This window comes from Mizuhopecten yessoensis, unplaced genomic scaffold (assembly GCF_002113885.1).
Source record: "Mizuhopecten yessoensis strain PY_sf001 unplaced genomic scaffold, ASM211388v2 scaffold11181, whole genome shotgun sequence".
Lineage (NCBI taxonomy): Eukaryota > Metazoa > Mollusca > Bivalvia > Pectinida > Pectinidae > Mizuhopecten > Mizuhopecten yessoensis.
This window is the reverse complement of record NW_018408920.1, coordinates 769,711-783,979: the sequence shown is the minus strand read 5'-3', so window position 1 is coordinate 783,979 and position 14,269 is coordinate 769,711. Positions and strand designations below refer to the sequence as shown.

General features: G+C 34.6%; 2 protein-coding genes across 3 annotated transcripts in view; one reads left to right on the top strand and one right to left on the bottom strand.

Annotated features, from left to right (window-relative positions):
- Nucleotides 1-14,269, bottom strand: part of LOC110440412 — a 63,279-nt gene that overhangs the window by 18,759 nt on the left and 30,251 nt on the right. The gene's annotated exons all lie outside the window — the stretch shown is intronic.
- LOC110440408 overlaps nucleotides 2,203-14,269 on the top strand; it is a 29,824-nt gene continuing 17,757 nt past the window's right edge. For both annotated transcript variants that reach the window (XM_021483470.1, XM_021483469.1), the window contains exons 1-3: nucleotides 2,203-2,286; nucleotides 4,123-4,260; nucleotides 5,522-5,641. In XM_021483470.1, coding sequence (XP_021339145.1) covers nucleotides 2,265-2,286; nucleotides 4,123-4,260; nucleotides 5,522-5,641 — 280 coding nt within the window. In that variant the 5' untranslated portion in view covers nucleotides 2,203-2,264. The remainder of the gene's footprint in view (nucleotides 2,287-4,122; nucleotides 4,261-5,521; nucleotides 5,642-14,269) is intronic.

Genomic DNA, 14,269 nt, shown 5'->3' with positions numbered 1-14,269 from the left:
ACTATTACAGTAAGGATCAGGAATTTCTGATACTGAGAAGCAGTCTTTAATACAAATAAATACTCCTGATGGTTCCTATCCTTCCCAAACACAGTAAACCCCTCTGGGAAGACCTCACTGTCCTTGACGTTACTGCTTAACCAGGATTCACAGCCTATCACTGCATCAGGTTTGATGTAATCCGCTGCAGATTTTAGCTCTCCCGATTTGTTTTTTATGGATTGGTAGTTCATTATTAGAGTTCTCCAGTTGTTTTGTTTATCAGGTACCAGATTTCCAATGGATACATGATCATTCGCGTTTGAAGTTGATGTTGTTCGCGCGGTAGATGTACGTATCCTGTCTGTTGCACTCACTGATGTTGTAGAGTGTGTGGTTTCATGACTAGTGTGGATACTACTGTGCGGTGATAGATGACGTTGTTTCACTCCATGGCTCTGGTGCCTAGGGCTACTAAAGACCCTTGGACCCGCTGTCAATATCCAAAACCATAGGCCTACGTTTCTAGGCCTACGTTTCTTCGTGACTGTTCTATGGTTGACGTTTAAAGTGAAAGTTCAGCCATAGTCAGACCGTCTAAATAGCGATAACGGGACGTTGGGAGAACGAAATATTTCCGGACACTGCGACAGATCTTGTTTTGGTTTCACGACCTGGACACGCGACGGTGTGACGTCGAAACGATATCGGGCGTCTGTGGCAATTTTGCCTGAAACTAGCGATCAAATCTTTAAGTATCATCTTTTAATATTGCCTTAATAACCCCCCTTTCCGCATAACCTCACAGAGTCACCAACATTTGTCGGATGTTGACAGCCGACGACGTAAACAAAACAGCAGGTGGCAAAAAGCACGTGGAAAAAGTCTTCCCGGTCAAAGTTCATCTTCTCGACCAATCAAAACTCTTGAAGGTCATATACCACGTGTGGTATATAACTCATATTTATCTAACAGTCTGTGTGAACACAGCGTATTGTGGTAGAAATATATATACAAACCGTCATAGTCTTGTTTGATGATACTTTTAATATTTTAAATTACACCATGTTGTTGTTCACCAATGGATGTCTGAATATTCAGGTGTTGGAATGGAAAGTGTTCATTTATATATATATATATATATATATATGAAAAATAGAACAAAAGACAGAGATAGCGTCTCTAGGCCTTCCCAAACACAGTAAACCCCTCTGGGAAGACCTCACTGTCCTTGACGTTACTGCTTAACCAGGATTCACAGCCTATCACTGCATCAGGTTTGATGTAATCCGCTGCAGATTTTAGCTCTCCCGATTTGTTTTTTATGGATTGGTAGTTCATTATTAGAGTTCTCCAGTTGTTTTGTTTATCAGGTACCAGATTTCCAATGGATACATGATCAGGCCTAGAGATACATGTTAAGGCCTAGAGACGCTATCTCTGTCTTTTGTTCTATTTTTCATATTTAATTCCAACACAAGGACTTCTCAATGTTTTCTTTATATATATATATATATACTTTATTGTGTGTTGAATACCTCAGTGACATGTACAGTCCTCGACATGTGTCGACATCCAAAATATACTCCAATCAGTTTTTCCTCCCATAATGCAGTAAATGTAAATCCCCTTTATATTTTGCCCCCAACAATACTTTCTTTAAACCCTTTTCAGTTTTGCACCTCTTTCCCTTCTTCCTCCCCTATAAGTTCTCTTCCGTATCAACGTACATATATCTATTTACAAACAAAGGAGACTGATTAACATCATCGTCGGATACTCACGGTTGATTTCGCTTCGGTACTCATAGTGAGTACCGAAGCGAAATCAACCGTGGGTATCCGACGATGGATTAACATAAGTAGGCCTACTTTGTACTTGTATTCGAATCCTATATGTATATCATGTTTGTATTACTGGAATATTATATCGATAATAAAATAAAGTTTAAACCACGGACTTAGATAACAGTGTCTAATCTAATTCCGTGTTTAAACTAATGAATTGTATTGTATACAATACGATGAAGTATGTGTATAAATTACATTGAATTTTGTTTATGCAATATAATGAGTTGTATGTGTTTACAATACAAATAATTATGTGTACACATTTAAATTGAATTATGTGTAGGTACTTAATTTGGGGATAGTACGTTGATTTGAGGAGTGAAAATAAATTGTGGTGCGAGACCTTCTGGAAACGTCTATGTGAGTCTGAGCCAAACAGTTTACTGATCAAGACAAGGAAACGCTTCTTGTTGAGGCAGATGCCTCACGATCGCGATGGCCGATAGGAATGATTTGGGTAGGATTGTTTAAATTTATGTTACTGATTGTATTTCACTCGACAAATGTTACTGTTTTACACATCTGAAACTCGTACCGTCACGCTAAAAGACCAGAGTAAGATCAACATAGTTATATTAGGCCGGTTATATTATAAAATAACTGGTTTCGTTTTACCTTTAATATGCACACAAGTCACACATTATTCAACTATCTGTGACACGAACTATTGCAAACCCGTTTCTTCATATTACTGTAAACGAATACTTAAATCTTACAGATATCTCTTTTATTTCCTTCTGAAGTCAATAAATGCGGGATAAAATCTTAAAGATGGGTAGCTCTAGTCCGAATTTCCTCTGGCCCTGACTCCAGACTTGGACATTTTGACAGATACTGAGATAGATGTCTGCAGGTGTGGGATCTATATGTCAAAATTTCTAAGTCTGGTGCCAGGGCCAGTTAAATACAGGTTAGGACAGCACTATCCCTGGCGTCTTCTCATGAGAATATCCTATCATGATTATAACACAGCTAGCTGAGTGAGTCAGACATTGGTCAAACATACACTAGGGCCAATGTGACACCAAACGTTGGCCTGACAAGGGAAACGAACGTTGGCTCAACATATGTTTGTCCACCGCAGTGAAAATGGCTCCACCTCAGATCTAAGTGTTGGTTTAACGACGGCTAACATTTGGCAAAAAGTTTTGCTGGCCCAACACTGAATTCTGATGTTGGCCCTCTGTCAACATATGAAATTTACGTTCATTCGAATGTCAGTAAATCTGTGGTCTAATGTCAGGTACCACATCCGGTGCAGAAATGTAATGTTGGGCTGACATCATTACATCGGTGGTCCAAATTATGTCAGATACTGTCGTCATTACAACATTGGTCAAAAGTCGGTACTATACATTGTGTAGGGAATGTGACACTGGCTATAATTAACAGATGGGAGCATGATGTTATTACCATTTTCATCTAGTCGCTTTCCATACATTCAGGCGCCTGAAGAAGCCCTAGAAGGCAGAAAGGCCTAGCGGACGATCTGAAAAATTTGTTTTTATTCTATATTTTCCTTCACAAGGACTTATTTATTTATTATCTACTATATATATATATATATATATACGTTTTGTCACTCTTTCAGTTCTATCGTTGATCAATACAGGAAGAAACACAAATGACAATGAAGTATTTCGTTATGACACACTCAAAATCAATTCACAAGTTAAATTGGTTAATGAGAATAGTTTTGCATGAAGCAAATTCGTATAATTTGGTTTGATGTAATGAAATACTTGCACAATGTCAACAACTCAAACAATGAAATTAAAAGTATACCAGGACCGTCTTATTTTGAGCGTAATTATTTATTTAGTCGCTGTTGCTTGAGAAACGCGGCCCCCGACTGCCATCTCCAGTTACAAAATATTAGATTCATGAATATGCATTTAACAGTTGTAACCTCAATATTCTGCAGTTTAAACAACAAGAATTGTGATGATAATTGATCAAACAGTAGGCCCATTACCATATATCTTGCTTAGTATACTATGATATGCACTTTCAAAAGAATTTCACAATCATCGTCACCTTAAGCAACATCATAGAAATTTAAAGATAAATCTACTTTAAAAAAATCTGTTCGTAATGTACACTGTAATTTACCAAATGAATATATAATTTCACATGCATGATTTGTTTTTACTTTATTATTTTCCTCACTCGCTCATGGTTTGTGTAAAAATTATATTCATGCAACTTGTGCCAGTATATGTATGTATATGATATATATATATATACACTTCATGAATAAACCGTTAATTAAAAAAACACATTTTGATTACAGAAAAGAAGAGGAAAGCCTATGAAGATGCATTGCAAATACATGACAATATAGTGGGAATAATTGAGAACTATGACGAAGAACCAGAAAATATTCTGAGAGCCAAAAGAGCCATGCTACATTATATATGCCAGGGAATGGGTCAGTATTTCATGGCCGAAGTAAGATGTGAATGACCTGTGTTTTTCTTACCCAAATTTTACAACAGCCAGTTGAAATTGAGAAGACATTCCTAATTTTTGCATCAATTTGGAAAAATGATCGAAGCACATTTTTGGCGAGGGGAATTTAAAGAGGCCTTTATTTGGCTGTAAAACTAGGCAAAAAACTCACTGACTTGACCAATTATGATTTTGCAAACAAGACAAATAATGTTGTTCAATGGGTGCAAGTTTGAGTATTTAGATTGATCCAGTGTTTGGGTTGTAACGTACATGTATACGAGGACACATCACCAAGTCAGTGTTTTTTCCCTGTCATCTATTCGTCAGAGTACCAAATATGCCCCACTGACTTGTCAAAATTTGATATTACTTTTCACATTGAAAACTGTTGGGTTAATGGAATTTACAAAAGGACAATTAAATTGAAAACTACTAGTCCCGACTGACTATCGGTTTTTAGCTCACCTGCCCGAAGTAACTCGGTGTTCGTCCTCTGTCAATCATCTTTAAAAACAAAATACTACTTGTCCTGAATGGCTCAGTGGATTTTAGCAAAATTTGGCCTGGAACATCTTTGGGTAGGGGGGACTCATTTGTGTATTAACAGAGGGTGTAGCCCCCTTGGGAACAGAGGGGCAGGGCCCAATAGGGGAACTTGAGGCAAATCTTTAAAATCCTTATTCCCTTTTTTATAAGATTCTAATCTAAAGATTAGGGATAAAAGACTACCTAGTTCGTAGGTTGTCTCCATGCGGTTCACAAATTATTTTCTGAAATGAATGACCTAGACAAACTGAAGTCAGATTAATAAAAGAAGTTAAAATCTTCCATCATAGATTCATAAAGTGTAGAGTACCAGGTAAGAAAATCTTCTAACTACGGCAGGTATTGTATAGAGTAAAAACAATTCAGCAATTTTAAATGTACGCTGTTTGAAGTTCACAAATGTGAGATGTGTATCAGGTGGGTGGTACAGGCCAATTTAACCTCTTGTTTAGAAATGTATTTTTCAGTTTATGACATTTTGTTTCAGTGGCACTATACTCACTGGTAATTAAATAGCCTGATAAACAGTCAATATAAAAAGGAACGTGAGATGTAGAATAAAGCTGGGAAATCACAAATACTTCTGGCAGGATGCTGTAGTTGGAGAACTGGAGATGATTATGGTGCATATCTTGAGAGAGAACAAGGGTAGATTTGTCATTTGTACACAATTATGTATTTTAAATTTTCAGATCCAAAGGAAAAAGAGTTTAGAAAAAAAGTTAATAAATTGGTACGAGGAGAGGATGACATACCACGCCATGATGATGTATATAAGTTTGAAGAGGACCAGGATAACCAAGACAGTACAGGTTTGTTAGTTAGGAATCGTGATAATTATTATAATATTGTAGCCCCTGATATCTGAATGATTTTGGGACCTATAAATAATAAATTTACATATATAAATTTCACATAAAACAACAAATATATCTTTCACACCATCACACATACGTTTTAACGATAATGAAGTTCAATTTACTCATCGCGTTGCTGAATTAATTTATAAATTATAAATTAATTGGTTTAGAATAAAGTACTAAACAATGCACACTCACCAGGATGCTGTGCACAAAGGTCTTCTTCCAATGTAAGTTGGAAGTATGCAGTGTGTTTGATGTATGTCTGACTCCTAAGGGGGTCTCCAGTTGTGAGTTGGATACAAGTCCATATAAAATACAAGTTGAATGGTTAAGCAAGTGCTGCAATTGGTCAGTTGACCAAATAACAACTCTGACCAATCAAATTAGTGACGAACATGCAACACACAAAACGAGTACGCCAACGCACCAACACAATCAATGACGTCACAAACATGTACCAACACAATCAATGACGTCACAAACATTGTACCAACACAATCAATGACGTCACAAACATGTACCAACACAATCAATGACGTCACAAACATGTACCAACACAATCAATGACGTCACAAACATGTACCAACACAATCAATGACGTCACAAACATGTACCAACACAATCAATGACGTCACAAACATGTACCAACACAATCAATGACGTCACAAACATGTACCAACACAATCAATGACGTCACAAACATGTACCAACACAATCAATGACGTCACAAACATGTACCAACACAATCAATGACGTCACAAACATGTACCAACACAATCAATGACGTCACAAACATGTACCAACACAATCAATGACGTCACAAACATGTACCAACACAATCAATGACGTCACAAACATGTACCAACACAATCAATGACGTCACAAACATGTACCAACACAATCAATGACGTCACAAACATGTACCAACACAATCAATGACGTCACAAACATGTACCAACACAATCAATGACGTCACAAACATGTATCAACACAATCAATGACGTCACAAACATGTACCAACACAATCAATGACGTCACAAACATGTATCAACACAATCAATGACGTCACAAACATGTGTACTTTTAGGTAAAGTATACACACAAACTCTTACATGTATCTTTATATAAATATATAACACGCACAATATAAACATCGGGTTACATGTATATGATCTAGAAAACAAAAAATGCCACAATTCTTTCAGACTCAAGTAATTATATTGCAATTATTTTGTTTAATGAGAGTGTGAAACTCCAGTGTACACCCAGGGTTAATTCTGTGTGACCCAGGGTTATTTCTGTGTGACGCAAGATTATTTCTTTGTGACCCAGGGTTATTTCTGTGTGATCCAGGATTATTTTTTGTTGACTCAGGGTTATTTCTGTGTGATGCAGGATTATTTCTGTGTGACCCAGGGTTATTTCTGTGCAACCCAGGGTTATTTCTGTGTGATCCAGGATTATTTTTTGTTTGACCCAGGGTTATTTCTGTGTAATCCAGGGTTATTTCTGTGTGACCCTGGATTATTTCTGTGTGGCACAGAATTATTTCTGTGTGACCCAGGGTTATTTCTGTGTGACCCTGATTTGTTACTTTGTACACCTTTGGTTAAATCTGTGTGCCCCAGGGTTAAATCTGTGTGCCCCAGGGTTATTTCTGTGTTTCCAAGGGTTATTTCTGTGTGACCCAGGATTATTTCTGTGTGACCTTGGGTTATATGCTGGCATGGAATCGTATTTAAGGCCAAGAGGGAAAATTAAAGCTGATGGGGCAAAAATATTACAGGTTACAGTATTGTGATTTCCTGTATATAATGACAAATACTTATGTGTTCCCTTAAACAAACTCAAGTTTGAGTTTTTAATAACAGACAACTAAGTGGTAAGTTCCCATAATTTTTGTCATTAATGTGTATAAATTAAGGGGCGGCGGTGGACAAGTGGTTAATTAAGGCGTCTGACACTCTGCTACCACTAGCCCTCCACCAACTGTTAATACTCAGAAAACTAAAATGGTTGTTTTTCGAAAGGCTGGGAAGGCTCGAGATAATGAACATTGGTTATATGATGGTGAAAATATAGAAGTTGTTGACGAATTTAATTATGTAGGATTATTATTAAACTATAACGGAAAATTTACTAAGACCCAGCATAAGCTGTCTGAGCAAGGTCAAAAAGCAATGTTTGCACTAAACTCAAAGACACGGAAGTTTGATTTTAATGTACAAACTATGTTATCATTATTCAGAACTTATGTGAGCCCAATTCTCAATTATGCAAGCGAGATATTTTTTTTTATTTTTTTTTAGGTTCAAATTGTTTTATTCCCCCAGCATCTTTGGGAGGGATGCCAGGGTTGGGGTGCCCCGGAATCATCCCTCTTACATAATATAGCCTCATGCAAAAGGCCTCTTTCTCTACATTCTCTCTTTCTTTTTCATTCATTCTTTCATACTCAAATTCAAAATCATTCATTCTTTCATACGTATATTTCATTCATTACAATAACGATAATATTCATTTTGATTAAATTGATATATTAAATTACATCAACCATTCCTTCTTCATATATTCAAATAATGAAATTATTTTTATATTTATAAATTCATTTACATGCCAAAAATTCTGCTTTATTGATTTGGGATTGCCGTATTGTCCTAAAATTTAGACAAGATAAAACCGAATTCATGTACTTTGAATGATGTTGTTATTCATGTGTAATTTGGATTAGTTTAAGAAGGAATGTCTGGGGAAATAAAAAAGAGTACAAATACTAATGTACCTAGCAACTTAGACCTACATTGTATATACATAAACACAAAAACATAAACAGTGTACAATTGTGTGAAATTTAACTGCAAATTATTTATTCATAAATACATCATACACACACTCGAAATGACAAATATATTACTTGGGTCATACATATATACCACACATAATTGTACACACATACACTCGTACCCATACACACACATCCTCGCATGCCTGACAGCATATAGATATTGCAAACATTCTTTATATGAAGACATTAATATATGGATACATCCATCCTTTCTATTACAGTAAATAATTATATATTTACCATCTACACATACACATAAACCAATAAACATACTTATCAACATAACACATACACAAGACAGATATAATACATACATGTACGCCTGTTATTTACTAAAATACCAAAAATCTTCCTTCATGTTTTAATTAATTCTTTACGATTTGTAAGTTTACCCGGATATGCAATTGATATTAAAAGCTTTTTTCTTAAATATTAAGGGGAGACCACTTTTGGTTAAACTTGTTCATTGTGTTATTCAAAGAAGACATATTTTTTTCAATTTGTTGTTGTTGAATAATGCGTTCTTTTTCCACCATTGAAAGACGGTTCAATATTTTTGAATCGACATGTATAGATATAATATTTAATAATCAGTATGAGATAGTTTATGACCCTTTTCACAAAAAAATAACACATCCTTGATATTCATATGATCAATAATGATAATATTGTTATTCAAGTCATTCACCCAAGCTATTAAATCATTCCATATATTATTTATTTTCACACAGTTAAAAAATAGGTGTTCAATGATTCTGGTGCATCTCTACAAAAAGTACATAGATCTCATCCTTAACATTAATTTGGTAAAGAAAACTGTTTGTTGTTAATATTCTATGAAGAATCTTAAATTGTAGATTTTGAAGTTTTGTGTCAATTGTCACAAGAAAGCTTGTTAAATAAATTTTCTCCCAACCTATATCATCATTTAAATTTGTTTTTAACTTTCTATTCCATTTTTCCTGCCTTTCAACTGGATAATGTTTGTAGTTAGCAACAATCGCTTTATAAACATATCTAAGATCTTTTGCTTGAAGATGTCTTCTTAAAAAATTACTGTTTTCTGATTGATTGTTGATCAATGGTTGTTGTCGTATTATGTTTAAGTTTTCTCTTGGAATGTGGTCTATTACTGCAAAATATTGTAAAAAATTCATTTTCACACATTTAGTCTTAATTTCATTGAATGACAAAAACTGATAATTATTGTCCAACAAGCCCTTAACTGTCTTCACCCCATTCCGTTCATATTCAATAAATTTTTTGTAACTAGGAACTGGTATGTAATTCAAAAGATCATCACCAAGAAAACTTGATACTTCATTATTATCATCTTTATATTCTTTCCATGCTAAAATAACATCTTTCCAGAAAACATTAGTTATATTTTTCGATATTTCCTCCAGTTTTGATTTTTTTCAGATTCCATAATCTCTCCCCTCCAAATTTACTAAAATTAGATTTTGCTAAACTTTGCCAGTCCCCCTTTCCATCATATAGCCTTTTCACCCACTTAATTTTCAGGTATTTCATAAAACTTAAAACTTTCAATGTGTATCATCTTTAAACCTCCATCTCCATATTCAAGAATCATCGTATCCCGTTTGATCTTGTCAGGTTTGTACCCCCATATAAATCTATAAAAAGCTGTGTTAATTTCACTTATCCATTTTATACCTGGATTTGACAGTGAATACAGTAGATGTGTTATAAGTGGTAGTGCCAGTGTTTTAACAACTGTGATCTTTCCTAAAAGAATAAGATTTCTTTTAGACCACATTCCAAGCAATTTTCTTATTTTTGATAGCTTTTCTTTAAAATTTAATTCAATGATTTCAGATAACGCCAAAGAAAAATGTATACCAAGAAGTTTTAAGTTTTTTGAAGACCAATCAAATTTATGTTCAGGGCATAAAATCTCTTCTGAGTATTTCTTGTTTTCGATCCATATCAATCGACACTTATCTATGTTAAGTTTAAGTCCAGATACTGTAGAAAATATATTGAAGTCATTTATAGTACTTGACAATGACTTTGAAGAACCATGTAGGAATAAAAAGGCATTATCTGCATATTGACCAAGCAAATATTCTCTATTGTTTATTTGTACACCTTTGATACTTTGATATTTTTCAATTGTATAGCCAAAATTTCAACACCTATCAGGAATAGATATGGGGAGATGGGATCCCCTTGTCTACATCCACATTGTACATCCAAAAATGATGAAAAATACTCATTATTAATTATTCTGCTTTTTGCATTATGATAGAAAATATGTATCCATTTAATCAAAGATTCACCAAAATTGAAAGATTTTAAAGACCTATGAATAAAACTCCATTCTATCGAGTCAAAGGCTTTTTCAAAATCAACAAGTAGCAATAAACCAGACATATTTTTTTCTTCTAATTCATGCATTATATCATATACTAATTTTGTATTTTCTCCAATAAATCTATTCCTCATAAAGCCTTTCTGTGTATCATTTATAATTGAAGGCAGTACTGTTTTAAACCGGTTTGCTATAGCAGAAGAAGCAATTTTATAGTCAGTATTAAGTAAAGTTAAAGGTCTCCAGTTTTTTATAAATCTTCTGTCTTTGGATTCTTTTGGAATACATGTTATAATTCCCTGGTTTTGAAATTCTGATAATGAGCCATGAGTACATGCATAATTTATAGATTTATATACAAAATGTTTCAAATCTTTCCAATTTTTTGTGTAAAACTCACTGGTAAACCCATCCTATCCCGGACTTTTTCCATTTTTCATATTAGCTAGTGCTTTACTACATTCACCAATTGTAATCAGACCTTCACAACTTTCCTTTTCTACCTGTTGTAAATATTTCCCATGATTAAATAGAGGTTAATCATTATTGCATGCTATTTTACTTGTATAAAGATTTCTAAAAGACTGTTTTTCTTCAAGTATTTCTCTTGTATCTGTAATATGTTTTCCATTTTCATTTATCAATTCAGTTATACTTTTATTCAAATAGTTTTGTTTTTCAAGATTACAAAAAAATCTGAACCTTTTTCCCCTTTCTCATACCATGTAACCTTTGATCCAATAATGATTCCTTCAGTCTTTTCCTTCCTTATATTCTTTTTCTTATGCTTCGTATAACTGGTTAGTAGGTTGACTGTTCATTAATTTCTCAACGTTTTGTATTTTTTTCAGAGATCATCCTTTCTTTCTTTTTCTTTTCTTTTGAAATTTGAATTGATTATTCTATTGTTAGACTTCTAATCTTCATTTTGATTATTTCAAACATCATTTGGTCATTTACCCTTAAATTTATGTTCTCTAATGCATCTAAATCCCCCTCTATCAGGTACTCTTCTATTGTGTCCCTAATGCATTGGTTTGCTAAATCTACCCAATTCTGATCATTTAATAATTTTGAGTTAAATTTCCAATACCCCTTTCCTCTCATATTTTCTTTATTAATGCAAGCTAGTGATATACAGGAATGGTCAGTCTTATAACCGGGTGTGATACTAGAGTTTGTAACAATGTTAAGTAAATCTTGTGAAACTAAGAAGTAATCTAACCGACTTTGTTTAATTGGGTTTTTCCTTCGCCATGTGTACATTTTTTTTTCAGGATTTTGGATTCTCCAAACATCAAATAATTCAAATTCTTCCATACTCTTATCAATAAGTTCTCTGGCTAGTCTATGACTCTCATGCATAATATTATGTGTATCTTTTCCCATATCCTGTACCAAATTCCAGTCACCTCCCATTATTATTTTAGTATTTGAAATCAATCTGATTCTTCTATATATAATTTCAAAGAAATTTGGCTTATCATCATTCGGCCCATATACATTTATTAATGTTACCCTGGTTCCATTAAGTGAAACATCTAATATAATGTATCTTCCCTCTGAGTCTATAATTTTACTATGTATCTCAATATCTGCTTCATATCCAAAAAAAATTGCTACTCCTGCACTTGATGTACTTCCATGACTAAAAATACCTGTACCATCCCATTCATCTTCCCACTGGGTTTCAATTTCTTCACAACTATGCGTTTCCTGCAAAAACACAACTGATTTTTTCTTCGCTTTTATCCAATTAAACAGATCAACTCTTTTTCTTTTACATGAATACAACCCCCTGACATTCAAAGACAATATCTCAAAATTAGCCATGATCACTTATCCAGAAATTACCAAAGCACACCCTTAGGTGATCCTGTACTTGATCCCATTTCTTATCAGTTATGGTATTTAAGTAAATAACCTCCCACACAGACAAATGACACAAAAAATATAGAAGCATAATGCCCTTGCATTTTGGATTACTGAATAAAAAACTAGAGACACTGTCACAATAATGTGTATCGCTGTAAAGTCAGAATTGATCTAGGATAGAAAAGAAAAAAACATCCGTAAATTTTGCTTAAACGTTTAAAAAAAATGAAAATATTACCCAAAATGTAGTGCAAGTCACGAAAATCAGCCTTCAATATGTATATCATCACCTTATTCCACCAACAACATAAACCTTGGGATGCGAGAAAAATAGCTAAACATTAGTTAACTGCAGCTGGATCACCGGTGTCATGCATAAAAAGTACCCCTCTACCAAAAGGTATCCGGATACTTTTTATACCTGCATAAAATGTATCTCCCCCCTGCATAAAAAGTACCCCCCTTGTGAAAAAAAAAATATTTATTTATTTTCAAACCAATTAAGTTCAGGACTTCAACAGGACATTACAGGGGAATATTTATCCACCCCTACCCCACCAATCCCCACCCCCCGGGGCCAGGAAATTATGCCAAAATTATTTTTAATCACTGGACACAATAAGGTTTGGGGAGTCATGTAAAAACATTTACAGTTATGTTATAGTCATTACCCAACCTATATTCAACTCCCCACCCCCCGGATACTTTTTATACACCCGACCAAAATGTACCCCCGGATACTTTTTATACCCTGACCAAAAAGTACCCCCCTATGAAAAATCTCATATTTCTGTTTTTTTTTTATACAATTGAGTTCAGAACTTGAACAGGACATCACAGGGGAATATTTATCCACCCCTACCCCACCAATCCCCACCCCCGGGGCCAGGAAAATATGCCAAAATTGGTTGGGTAATGACTATAACAAAACTGTAAATGTTTCTACTTGAGTCCCCAAACCTTATTGTGTCCAGTGTTTAAAAAAAAAATTGGCATAATTTCCTGACCCCGGGGTGGGGATTGGTGGGGTAGGGGTGAATAAACATGCAACTGTAACCTTCTGATCAACTTCTGAACTGTTATTGATTAAACATTTTGAAACATTTGTTTTTAGCTCACCTGGCACGAAGCTTATGCCGTGGCGCGGCGTCCGTCGTCCGTCAGTCCGTCCGTCCGTCCGTCTGTCGTCCGGTGTCAATATTTTACTTTAAACGACTTCTTCTTAATAACTGAAAGGCCTAGGGTGTCGATATTTGGCCAGAAGCAAACTGAGATGAAGGGCTACAAAGTTTGTCAAAATTAATGACCTTCACCCATTTTCCATGTCACAGGGGTCAAATATGTTAAAAACTTTAAACATCTTCTTGATAACCAAACTGCCCAAGGAGATGATATTTGGCCAGAAGCATGCTTGGGTGAAGGGCTACCAAGTTTGTTCAAATGAATGACCTTCAATTATATTCAAGGTCACAGGGGTCAATTGTCTTAAAAAACCTTTAAACAACTTCTTCTGAATAACCAA